We start from the raw sequence: 13,907 nt of genomic DNA on the forward strand, positions 1-13,907 counted from the left end.
TAGAAAATAAAGTGTTCATTCTCACGTGGTGAATCCATTGAACAAATACGTAAATCTTCAGTCATCTCCTATCTTTTAACATTTGTTTAAAATCTAAAGAACAGACGAAAATACTATGAAACTGCAAATTTGCACTTGGCTGGAAGAATTTATTTAAAGATATTTAGAAAAGCAACGTCATGTAAATTTTGTAAGACAATTGAAAATGTAACTAATTTAATTGCATCTTTGCATTCAACATGTCATTCCCATGACATGTTATAGCAGGGTGCCTGCTATAATGTCAAGGAGAGGCTCTAGAAAGACCCTGCCTCCTAGCATCAAGGGTTTAAGTAGAGCTATGTAAGTAATTGCATTAGAATATTGTACAGCAGATTCTTTTTTAAAATGATTATTATTTGTATTACTCCTCTTTTGCATTATGTATACAAATTTGGGTTTTTCAGCTGAAATTGTGATCACGGAAGCAACCTAATTTTAGAAGGTAATGATCCTTAAGACAGAAATAATTGTAATAAAAATAACTTTTCATATGTCATTCTGAGGCAGTTAACTCCAAGGCAATCACATTGGGAGCTTTTTTTTTTTTTTTATCCTTCCAGTGATTTATAGTATCTCAGTGTTGAGGAAAAGACTTAGATTTTGGATTTTAATTTACTAGACACTGTTCTACTAAATGAAGTAGAGTTCAGAATGAGGTGGGATAGTGAATACTGCTTTTCCACTGAGCAGATGGATAATTACCAAAGAGGGACCTGTTTGAATAAAATGTATCACAATGAAAACTGCTACATTCCCAAGCAACCATTTTGTTGTATAACCTTGGCTTGGATGGTAAAGTGAAATAAATGAAATTCCAGTTGAATCAGAGTGTGAGTAAAAACGATTTTAATAATTTGAAAATTACCCAGAGTACATGAGTCAGCTCCACACTATTGATACTTAATAGGAGTCAGTATAATGGCCAGAGAGAAGGAAGAGTGATTTCATTGGTAGTCAGTATGCGTGTGTCTATATATTATACATAAATAGATGGAGGCGTGCACACACATAAACACACACACCCATTCTAAAAGTCCACCTCTGAAATTACAGGCATAGCACAAAATCACAGCTGTGGAAAGTGAATAAGCTTGATTTTGTAAAACTTCATGCTTACCATTTTCCTAAATAAAATTGGGTTTATAAGTCCAAGGAAGGCCAAGATTTAAGGATGGTAAAAGGAAAAGATGACTTTGTAACAGGGTTGCAGGAACTTTCCTACTGGTTACAAAAGTCACTCTCTCTTGGTCAGTTAATTACAAAAGGATGTCCTCCTGGAAAGACTAAATGTGAAAATGCACTGGTGTTTCTGCCTGCCACAGTCTTGCATAAGACCCCAGGCCTGCTTAGGGGGGTGTGGGCTGCATTTCATGCCTGCTCATGTCTGCTGTCACAGACACAGCCTGAACTGCTAGATACCACGACTCTGTTCTGTGACCTTCACATATAGGCTACCCCTCCTGAGGTGTGTGTATGAGTATGTACTAGTCAATAATGCTAAAGGCCTTGGGTTATCTTCTATTTGCTCAGTGACTTTTCCATTAGGGCTCTAAGTTTCCTTCAACAAGCCTGGTGTGTTTCAAACACCTTTTAAAGGAGTTTTTATGAAAATACTACATCTTGCTCTTATTTTTCTGGTGGTGGCTAATTTAGCCACGCACATTGATAGCTCAGGAACACATTGGAGGCTGGGTAAGTTCCAGTATTTCAGACTTGTTGGCAGACCTTTGGAATGTCCAGTCATTCAGTCAATTGGTTAGAGTAGGGTGTGAAATTTGCTTTGTTCCATCCTGCTTTTGTGCCTTATTGTGAAGAGAAAATCATTGAAAAGCCTCTTTTCTGGGTTTATTCATCTCCTGCTGCCAACTAAGCATATTTTCCCCCTTATTATTCTGTTCTAGCTGTTACCAAGCTACCCCAGGATAAGAAATAGTTTTTTTGGTTGAGCCATAAAATTTCCATATTTCTTTGCACTGTGTATCGTGCTTAAAGAAGGGGGAAATCCTTCAGTCATTTCTTTGCAGGAAAAGAACAGTCTTCCTTGTTCTAGAAAATTAATAGATTTATCTATGCTTTTGAACTATGCTAGTTTTTGACTTAAAGCAGATTTCAATGCATGTGGCATTTAATATTTTTGACAAGTGTGTACAGTTGATATCTGATGCTTCATTTTTGGTGGCAGTATTGAAGTACTTGTTTAGCATTTTAAAAACTCAAGCTTAGTTTGCCTTATCTTTTAACACTCATCATCTGTGGGGGGAATGTAGGTTACCAGCATATAAAAGAAGATCAATATGCTTATAGTTGTGCCAGATTGAAAATTGTGAATCAGCAACATGTTTTCATTAATAGATTTTCCAAGAGGTAAAAAGCAGTGATATAGCCAAAACCTTCCGCAAAGCCATCAACAGGAAAGAAGGGATTTGTGCTCTGGGAGGAACTTCAGAGCTGTCCAGTGAAGGAACGCAGCATTCTTACTCAGGTAATGGTTAACACAGTGAACTACATAGGGTGCCTGCTATAATGTCAAGGAGAGGCTCTAGAAAGACCCTGCCTCCTAGGTAAGAATACAGTTGAAGTTGTTGTGATCTGTATTTGGACTGGGGCTAATACTTGCCATAAAAGCATTACAGGTATTTATTATATAGCTTTGTTAGCTTGTAAGAGCCATGATACAATATGTGCACAATATTGATATGATACAACACATGATACAATAATAGGCTTTATTATAGCAGTGTGTGCTAAGTCGCTTCAGTCGTGTCTGACTCTTTTGCGACCATATAGACTATAGCTCCCCTGGCCATGGGATTCTCCAGGCAAGAATACTGGAGTGGGTTGGCACACCCTCCTCCAGGGGATCTTCCTGACCCCACGTCTCTTTTGTCTCCTGCATCAGCAGGTGGGTTCTTTACCACTAGCACCACCTGTGGTAATATAAATAGAATTTTTTAAAGAATTTTGTAACTAACTTCTAAGAATTTTGTAATTTCTGTAAAGATCAGTTAACCTTGCTCTATTTGTTCGTTAATTTTATAGCTCCTAAGAACTAGTGTGTTGCATTCAATTGTTTGGATTTCCAAAGAGGATAACACAGGTTTATGACACACTGATTGCAGTGCTCATGAACAGCTATTTCAGGCTTTAGAGTCAAATATTTAACCTATAGTATAAACTAATGTCTTCTTATTCCACATAATTTTAGAGGAAGAAAAATATGCTTTTGTTAACTGGATAAACAAAGCTTTGGAAAATGATCCAGATTGCCGGCACGTCATACCAATGAACCCAAATACTGATGACCTGTTCAAAGCTGTTGGTGATGGAATTGTGCTTTGGTAAGATTTCCAAGAGTAGTCTTCCATGTAATTGCTGCAGTCGTTTCTGGATGCCTGACAGATTCTTCTTGGGGAAAACTAGAATTGAAAGTTGTCTGGGTTCTGTCCATTTCATCTTTAGGTCTGTCTGTGAAAGTGCCGCCAAAAGTGAATCTAAAACTCAGTCATTCAGACTGGACACCTCTTCCTAGAGGAGCTTTAAGCTTCCAGTTTCTTCTCATCACTGAGCAAGCTACACATTTCAACTTCGTTAAGCCTTTTATGTTAGTATCTCTTTATTCTCAAGTACCATAAATTCCAAAAGAGAAAAACAGGCCACTTGTCACTTTTCAATCTCCGATTACTTATTTCTGAAAAATATGTTTGTCACTGCTGCTGCCCTAGACCCAACAGTGTCTCAACCAAAAAGGTAAAAGATTATCAACAGCTTGTCAGTATATTTACTACCTCTTTTTTTGAGGTAGTGGAGCACAGTGGTTAACAGCATACTCTACAATCAGTCTGCCTGGTTCCTTTTCAGTCTCTGCCTTTCAGTAGCTGTATAACTGCAATCAAGACACTGACCCCTTTGAACTCTCCTACACTATTGGTGGGAATGTAAATTGGTGCAGCCACTATAGGAAAAAGTATGGAGGTTAAAAAACTAAAAATAGAGTTACCATATGATCCAGCAATACTACTCTCAGGCATATGTCTGGAGAAAACTAAAAGAGATACATGCACCCCAGTGTTCATAGCAGCACTGTTTTATAATAGCCAAGACACAGAAATGACCTAAATGTCAGTTGACAGGGAATGGATAAAGAAGATGAATGGAATGCTACTCAGCCATAAAAAGAATGAAATTATGCTATTTGCAGCAACATGAGTGGACCTAGAGATTATCATACTAAGTGAAGTCAGAGAAAGTATACCACTTATATACGAAACTATAATAAATGAACTTATTTATAAAACTAACAGACTCAAGGACATAGAAAACAAGCTTATGGTTACCAAAGGGGAAAGAGGGGGATGGTAAATTAGAAGTTTTGCCTTAGCAGACACACACTATATATAAAGTACACTACACACTATATGTAAAACACTCTAGTGTTTTATAGTGTATATAGTGTATATATATATACACTATATATAAAATAAACAAGGTCCTACTGTATATCATAAGGAACCATATTTAATATCCTGTAATAAACCATGTTGTGTGTGTGTTCATTTGCATCTGACTCTGTGACCCCATGGATTGTAGCCTACCAGGTTCCCCGGTCCATGAAATTCTCCAGGCAAGAATACTGGAGTGGGTTGCCATTTCCTTCTTTAGTAATAAATCATAGTAGGGAAGAATTATTAAAAGAAAATAAAAGGTACTTGACTGCTTTGCATTTCAGGATTCATCCATTATGATCCCCATATTATTGTGTTTGCTCAGAAAGTTGTTGTGAGCATTAAGTAAGTACATATTGGAACACTTAGAACAGTGCAGTGGGTATATTTCTGATGACAATATACAATATATAAAATACATTTTTTTTCCAATACAGTCATTTTGGTTTTTTAAAAAGATGATTTCTAAAAATGTGAGATACCCTTTTACTTGCCACTTATAGGCTGTAAAGGCTGTAAAGAAATAATTTCCCGTATATTTTAATAGAGAGACTCATATGATACTATTTATTTAATATTTAAATTTTGCATGGAAATAAGCATGGCTTTCTCTATGCAAAATAACTTGTTTTAGGGCAGTAGTATAAACATCTAAAATATTAGAGTCTAACTCCAAATTTTACCAAATGAGGTTGTTCTAAGTCAGATCCTGCCCTAATTAATACAACTTTTCTTTCTATCGATATTATCACTGTATTTCTAGCACCAAATATAGTACCTGTGCATCATCTAGGTACTCAATAAATATTTGGTGAATGAAAGAATCTCATGCTCAACTAATTTTCACTTTTTGTAGATGAAATCATTTTAATTATACATTATATAATCTAACAGAGAGATTCAGCTTCAATGTGGGATGTTATCTGCTTTTAACACTTACTCAACAAAGTTTTTAATATCCAAGTAATTCATTCTTGTAAAAGAATGTGAAAAGTACAAAACATTAAATAAGAGAATTGCCCTAATCCCCAACTCAGAAATATTCAACTACTATAAACACTTTGGTCTTTCCTTTATTTGCATTTTTATATGTATAGTTTTTTTTTATCAACCTGACTAAAGTCATACATTGCTTTTTTTTTTCAGATTACATGAGATACATGTTATAATAAGCCTTAAAATATTTGTGAATACTTATGGATTATTTAAAAAATAAGTCAATATTTTAAAATTTCTGTTTCAGTAAAATGATCAACCTTTCAGTTCCTGATACAATTGATGAGAGAGCAATCAACAAGAAGAAACTCACACCATTCATCATTCAGGTATGCACTCCTCTCCTCCCATGAAACTATTATTTGAGGACCTGTTTTACAGACTGAAGTCTCTGCATTTTGCGTCTTCTCATTTAATTCTTACAACAGCTCTGAGTTGAAGATTATTTTCCAGATTTCATAGAAGCTGAGATGCAAAAAGATTTCAGAGCTGTACCAAGGTTAATAATGCTGGAACTAAAGTTCAAATCCAGGTCTAACTGCAAAGCCCTATATTCTTTTCATTACATTTTGCATTCAAACATACAGAAATAAGCAAGCATGTTTAAGCTCTTAGTTAATTAGCATGCTTAAAGAATAGAAAGCTTTTATTTTCCATCTAGTATTAGGGTGTTATATAGCAGTATATCCTCATGCAAGACCATCTCTTGGGATGAGATTCAGAACTCCTAGAACTCTCATGTGTATTCAGTAGACCTCTCATTTAGGCATTTTAAGAAATTCAACACATAACCCATATGGATATACTTACTCTAGTAACTCAGCCTTTTCCTTTTGGGTCGGTATCTTTCAATAGGGACTAACTAAAAATGCTATTAACTTGACTTGGAAATCTGGAAAAGACTATAAAAATGAGGCTAGATTTGTTTTGGCTATGCTTTTAACACTAAAGCTTGGATATTGCTTTCTGTGGATCCTGTATGGGTAAACTTAATACCTAATTTCATTACTGAGTGTTATTTCAGTGAAAGGAGAAAAAGACTGTAAAAAACCAGAAAGGTCAAGAGGCATGTTATAAATTGGCTGTCTTGCAGGAAAACTTGAACTTGGCACTGAACTCAGCTTCTGCCATTGGATGTCATGTTGTGAACATTGGTGCAGAGGATTTGAGGGCTGGGAAACCTCACCTGGTTTTGGGACTGCTGTGGCAGATCATTAAGATTGGTTTGTTTGCTGACATTGAATTAAGCAGGAATGAAGGTAATGAAACACAGTCATGATCTTGAAAATTGTTTATTGGTTATTTTTTTCTAGTCATGCAGACTATCATGCTTTCACCTAATTGAGGTGATTAGATGATAACTAGAATTAACAGAAGGTAATGTTATAGTGTTATTCAGGAAAACAGCCTAATTATAACTTTCTTCTTTAGTAGTAATTAGTATTTGTCTGGCTCTTTAGAATTCATTTCACAATAAAGACACGAAAACCCAGAGAGCTTAAGGAATTTGTGCAAAGTTCTTTTCTGATCTACTCACATAGTCCCCACCCCATTACCACCATCAGGCACACCATCTCCTATTAATTTTAATACCTTTTCTATTCTATTATAGATTTAGGGCTCTTCAAAAATATTCTAACCTGCCCTTGATGGTCTCATATTTCCTGAATTAGCAGAAGCACCGTTTTTATATCATAGGTTTTGATATCACATCATAGACTTGTAGAATGTATAAGCATATGTAATACAGTTGTCCTAAGGTCTTAGGAAGTGCTACATTGTCCTCTCCTTTTGAAGTTTAAAATATTAAGCATCACTCCAAATATTCACATTTTCTTCTAAGAAAGAAGAAATCTTTCTTAGAAAGATTCTAAGAAATCTTTCTTAAAAATCTTCTAAGAAATCACCATATCAATCTTCAGTTACTCTGGGGGAAGAATATATATTGGGAGTTCTCAGTATTTCAGGGTCTCACAATACCTATCAACAGTCCTATTCTGCACATTTATCCAAGACTTTATGACACTTAAAATTTTCAGTCCACTCAAAGTGGCCTGTATTTGAACAAATAAAAATTTTCTAGTTGGTGGTCTCTTCAGAGCAGTATTGATCTTGTTAGAGTTGAAGTACATTGAACAAGGAAAGGAAGACAACAAAATTAAATTGCATTGACTCATGTAATAAGTCAAATGATTTATCTCTGACAAGGTCTCAGTTGCAGAGAGGTCAGACTGTTTAATCCTTTCCAGCCTTTTGACTTGGAGAGGGAGAGCATGAGGAGGTTTCTGTACAAGTGACAATGTTGCCTCTGCCCTAACTTAAATCTCTCAGTGCCAGAGTGACATGGTGTGAAGTGGAGTCCATGAAAGATGAAATTTGCCCATTAGAGAGATTACTTAGACCTCTTTGGAAGTCAGGCAGTTTTAGTCTTCTTGTTCAGTGTAAATCTTTTATCTTATGGGAGGTAATTATTGCATAAGGACTATACAACTTCTCCATGAAAACAGTGCCTAAATTTAGATAGTTCTCTGTGTAGATGCCCAAGCTTCTACATCTTACCTCTGGGGATATTTACCCAAAAACCCTTGGCTTCTTCTGCACATTCAACTCAACAACAAAAAATTGTTGAAGAGCCTTTACATGTTAGGTGCTATAGAAAATGTAAAATTGAATTCTTTTTCTTTAAAAACAGGTATGGCAAAAACCACTACAATATTGTAATTAGCCTCCAATTAAAATAAATTCATTAAAAAAACAGGTTTAATACTTCAAAAGTTAGTTATGCTTAAATATAAATACCATAGGGTTTGAATACTCTTTTAATCAGAAGACTCCAAAGTTTTAAACATACTCCCCCAAGCCTCTGATTTTAATATTATTTAAGAACAATTTATGTACATATATGACATAATGTGATAATGTTCAACTTAAAAGCTAGAACTTACTTGGTATTTGGAATGTGAAGAATAATCAAGATGTTAAAATATGTAATGCTGTATATTCTCATAATTAAGTGTTTCTATCTGTATCATCTTATAACTAATTATATACTTTTATTTATTTTTATTGTTAGACTGTGAGTACCTGAAAACCAGGAACTAGGACACAGTACTTTTTGAACCTCTGTTACTTACTTAACAGAGTGTCAAAAGACTCAATAAACATGTAATGACTGTTACCATGTAATGTATTGGTTGGGTTTTTCTTTTTTTCCTTTATAGCCTTGGCTGCTTTACTTCGAGATGGTGAGACTTTGGAGGAGCTTATGAAATTATCTCCAGAAGAGCTTCTGCTTAGATGGGCAAACTTTCATTTGGAAAACTCAGGCTGGCAGAAAATTAACAATTTTAGTGCTGACATCAAGGTAACTGTTTAGTTAAATACTTCAGTTCAGTTCAGTTCAGCTGCTCAGTCGTGTCCTCTTTGTGACCCCCATGAACTGCAGCACGCCAGGCCTCCCTGTCCATCACCAACTCGCGGAATCTACCTAAACCCATGTCCATTGAGTCGGTGATGCCATCCAACCATCTCATCCTCTGTTGTCCCCTTCTCCTCCTGCCCTCAATCTTTCCCAGCATCAGGGTCTTTTCAAATGAGTCACCTCTTCGCATCAGGTGGCCAAAGTATTGGAGTTTCAGCTTCAACATCAGCCCTTCCAATGATAACCAAGGACTGATTTCCTTTAGGATGGACTGGTTGGATCTCCTTGCAGTCCAAGGGACTCTCAAGAGTCTTCTCCAACACCACAGTTCAAAAGCATCAATTCTTCGGCACTCAGCTTTCTTTATAGTCCAACTCTCACATCCATACATGACCAGTGGAAAAACCATAGCCTTGACTAGACAGACCTTTGTTGACAAAGTAATGTTTCTGCTTTTTAATATGCTGTCTAGGTTGGTCATAACTTTCCTTGCAAGGAGTAAGTGTCTTTTAATTTCATGGCTGCAATCACCATCTGCAGTGATTTTGGAGCCCCTCAAAAAATAAATCAGCTACTGTTTCCACTGTTTCCCCATCTATTTGCCATGAAGTGATGGGACTGGATGCCATGATCTTAGTTTTCTCAATGTTGAGCTTTAAGCCAACTTTTTCACTCTCCTCTTTCACTTTCATCAAGAGGCTCTTTAGTTTTTCTTCACTTTCTGCCATAAGGGTGGTGTCATCTGCATATCTGAGGTTATTGATATTTCTCCTGGCAATCTTGATTCCAACTTGTGCTTCCTCCAGCCCAGCGTACTCTGCATATAAGTTAAATAAGCAGGATGACACTATACAGCCTTAACTGTTTAGTTAAATACTTCAGGGGGACATAATAACATGGAGACTTCAGGCCAGCTTAAAGGAGGAAAAATCCTATGAGTTTTATCACCCAGCCTTGTTGCCTCTAGGCCCTGATGGTAGATTTCAGTAGAGAGACTGAGCCAAGTAAGAGCACCAACACTAAGTCTAGCTTTCATTTTATGGAAAGGGGTTTAAGTATTATAGTGCTAACATTTTCTATTCTGCCTACCGTTCAACATGCTGTACGAAAAGATTGGCAGTCATGACTTCTGTTCCTAACTGACTTTCCCAAGCCTCAGTGTACCTGTGTTAGTAAAGGCCTAGAAGAGAAAGGGCCTCAGGATTCCCCATCCCCTTTCTTATTTGGCTCCTCTTCTGTCATGTGCTCCCTCCTTCAGGCATTCAGTTCTTGGGGGTAGTCATATACTCTTATGTATGTCTGTATCTCCTACCTCAGCCCTGCCCCTATTTTTTAAATTTAAATATATTAAAAAAATTTTACAATGTTGTATTTGTTTCTGCCATACCACAATGCAAATCAGCCATACATTCCCCTCCCTCTCTAGCCTTCTACCTCTCTCCCCATCCCATCCCTCCAGATCATCACAGAGCATCAGACTGGGCTCTCTGTGCTACACTGCAACTTCTCACCAGCTATCCATCTTACACTTGATAGTGTATATATATAGATGCTACTCTCTCCATTCGTCCCACTCTTTCCCTCCCCCACTGTGTCCACAAGTCCATTCTCTACATCTCTGTCTCCATTCCTTCCCTGTAAATAGGTTCATCAGTGTCATTTTTCTTGGTTCCATATATATGTATTAATCTACTATATTTGTTTCTCTGTTTCTGACTGACTTCACTCTGTATAACAGGCTCTAGGTTCACCCACCTCACTAGAACTGACTCAAGTTCGTTCTTTTTTATGACTGAGTCATATTCCATGGCATATATATACATCTTCTTTATCCATTCATCTGTTGCTGAACATGTAGGTTGCTCCCATGTCATGGCTGTTGTGAACATTGCTGCTATGAATATTCAGCTTCCCATGTAGCTCAGTCGGTAGAGTCTGACTGCAATGCAGGAGACCTGGGTTCAATCCCTGGGTTGGGAAGATCCCCTGGAGAAGGAAATGGTAACCCACTTCAGTATTCTTGTCTGGAGAATCCCATGGACAGAGGAGCCTGGCAGGCTACACTGAGTGACTAAGCACACGTGACTATTGGGGTACATGGGTCTTTTTCAGTTATGATTTTCTCAGGGTATATGCCCAGTAGTGAGGTTTCTGGGTCATATGGTAGATTTATTCCTGTTTTTTTAAGCAGTCTCCATACTGTTCTCCATAATGGCTTTATCAGTTTACATTCCCACCAACAGAATAGGAGGGTTTCCTTTTCTCTACATCCTTCCCAGCATTTATTGTTTGTAGAGTTTTTGATGATGGCTATTCTGAATGGTGTGGGGTGATAGCTCGTTGTAGTTTTGATTTGCATTTCTCTAAGTATTAATGATGTTGAGCATCTTTTCATGTATTTCTTGACCATCTATATGCCTTCTTTGGAGAAATGTCCTTTGCCCATTTTTTGATTGGGCTGTTTCTTTTCCTAATATTGAGCTATATGAGCTACTTATATATTCTGGAGATTAATCCTTTGTCAGTTGTCTCATTTGCAATTATTTACTCCCTTTCTGAGGGTTATCTTTTAATCTTATTTATTGTTTCCTTTGCTGTGCAAAAGCGTTTAAGTTTAATTAAGTCTCATTTGTTTATTTTTGTTTTTATTTCCATTACTCTAGGAGGTGGGTCACAGAGGATCTTGCTGTGATTTATGTCAAGGGACATGCTGCCTATGTGTTCCTCTAAGCTTTATAGTTTCTGACCTGATATTTAAGTCTTTAATCCATTTTGAGTTTATTTTTGTCTATGGTGTTACAAAGTGTTCTAGTTTCATTCTTTTGTAGCTGTCCTGTTTTCCCAGCACCACCTATTGAAGAGGCTGTCTTTTCTCCATTGCATATTGTTGTCTCTTTTGTCAAAGATAAGGTGCCTATAGGTGTGTGTAAGTTTATCTCTGGACTTTCTATCTTGTTTCATTGGTCTATATTTCTGTTTTTGTGCCAGTAGCATACTGTCTTGATGACTGTAAATTTGTAGTATAGTCTGAAGTTAGGAATGTTGATTCCTTCAGCTCTGATTTTCTTTGTCAAGATTCCTTTGGCTTTTCAGGGTCTTTTGTGTTTCCATAAAAGTTGTAACTCTTTTTGCTTCTATTTCTGTGAAGAATATCATTAGTAGTTTGATAAGGATTACATTGAATCTGTAGATTGCTTTGAGTAGTATAGTCATTTTCACAATATTTCTCCCAATCCAAGAACATGGTATATCTCTCCATCTGTTTGTGTCATCTTTGATTTGTTTCATCAGTGTCTTATAGTTTTCTGCATACAGGTCTTTTGCCCCTTTAGGTAGGTTTATTCCTAGGTATTTTATTCTTTTTGTTGCAATGGTGAAGGGAATTGTTTCCTTAACTTCTCTTTCTTATTTTTCATTGTTAGTGTATAGGAATGCAAGGGATATCTGTGTATTAATTTTATATCCTACAACTATACCATATTCATTCATTAATTCTAGTAATTTTCTGGTGGAATCTTTAGGGTTTTCTATGTTATCATGTCATCTGCAAATAGAGTTTTCTTCTTCTTTTCCAATCTGGATTCCTTTTATTTCTTTTTCTTTCTTCTCTGATTGCCGTGGCTAGGACTTCCAAATCTAGATTGAATAATAGTGGCAAGAGTGGGCACCCTTGTCTTGTTCCTAATCTTAGAAGAAATGCTTTCAGTTTTTCTCTATTGAGAATAGTGTTTGCTGTGGGTTTGTCATATATGGCCTTTATTATGTTGAGGTAGGTTCCTTCTGTGCCTACTTTTTGGAGTGTTTTTATCATGAATGGGTGTTGTATTTTGTCAAAAGCTTTCTCTGCATCTATTTATATGATCGTATGACTTTCATCTTTCAGTTTATTGATATGGTTAATCACATTGATTGATTTGCATATGTTGAAGAATCCTTGCATCCCTGGGATAAATCACACTTGTTTATGGTGTATGATCCTTTAATATGTTGTTGGATTCTGTTAGCTAAAATTTTGTTGAGGATTTTTGCATCTATGTTCATCAATGATACTAGCCTGTAATTTTCTTTTTGGTGGTATCTTTGTTTGGTTTTGTTCTTAAGGTGATGGTGGCCTTTTAGAACAAGTTTGGGAGTTCTCCTTCCTTTGCAATTTTCTGGAAGAATTTGAGCACCATAGGTGTTAGCTCTTCTCTAAACTTTTGGTAGAATTCACCTGTGAAGCCATCTGGCCCTAGGCCTTTGTTTGCTGAAAGATTTTTATTGGAAGTAATATCAAAGTTTAGTATATACTAATTTTTTTTCCATTTATTTTTATTAGTTGGAGGCTAATTACTTTACAATATTGTAGTGGTTTTTGCCATACATTGACATGAATCAGCCATGGATTTACATGTGTTCCCCATCCTGATCCCCCTCCTACCTCCCTCTCTACCCAATCCCTCTGGGTCTTCCCAGTGCACCAGCCCCGAGCACTTGTCTCATGCATCCAACCTGGGCTGGTGATCTGTTTCACCCTTGATAATATACATGTTTCGATGCTGTTCTCTCAAAACATCCCACCCTCGCCTTCTCCCACAGAGTCCAAAAGTCTGTTCTGTACATTTGTGTCTCTTTTTCTGTTTTGCATATAGGGTTACCGTTACCATCTTTCTAAATTCCATATATATGCATTAGTATACTGTATTGGTGTTTATCTTTCTGGCTTACTTCACTCTGTATAATGGGCTCCAGTTTCATCCACCTCATTAGAACTGATTCAAATGAATTCTTTTTAATGGCTGAGTAATATTCCATGGTGTATATGTACCACAACTTCCTTATCCATTTGTCTGCTGATGGACATCTAGGATGCTTCCATGTCCTGGCTATTATAAACAGTGCTGCGAACACAGACATTTCTCCAAAGAAGACATACAGATGGCTAACAAACATATGAAAAGATGCTGAAAGATTTTTAAATCACAGTTTCAATGTTGGTGCTTGTGCTTGGTCCGTTTGTGATTTCT

The 13,907-nt window shown here is 36.6% G+C and overlaps 1 protein-coding gene across 2 annotated transcripts in view; it reads left to right on the plus strand.

Annotated features, from left to right (window-relative positions):
- PLS3 (plastin 3) overlaps window positions 1-13,907 on the plus strand; it is a 90,577-nt gene that overhangs the window by 62,824 nt on the left and 13,846 nt on the right. For both annotated transcript variants that reach the window (XM_043457860.1, XM_043457859.1), the window contains 5 exons: window positions 2,395-2,524; window positions 3,248-3,380; window positions 5,728-5,809; window positions 6,574-6,739; window positions 8,702-8,844. In XM_043457860.1, the coding sequence (XP_043313795.1) occupies window positions 2,395-2,524; window positions 3,248-3,380; window positions 5,728-5,809; window positions 6,574-6,739; window positions 8,702-8,844 (654 nt within the window). The remainder of the gene's footprint in view (window positions 1-2,394; window positions 2,525-3,247; window positions 3,381-5,727; window positions 5,810-6,573; window positions 6,740-8,701; window positions 8,845-13,907) is intronic.

The sequence above is a fragment of the Cervus canadensis genome, chromosome X (genome assembly GCF_019320065.1).
Source record: "Cervus canadensis isolate Bull #8, Minnesota chromosome X, ASM1932006v1, whole genome shotgun sequence".
Lineage (NCBI taxonomy): Eukaryota > Metazoa > Chordata > Mammalia > Artiodactyla > Cervidae > Cervus > Cervus canadensis.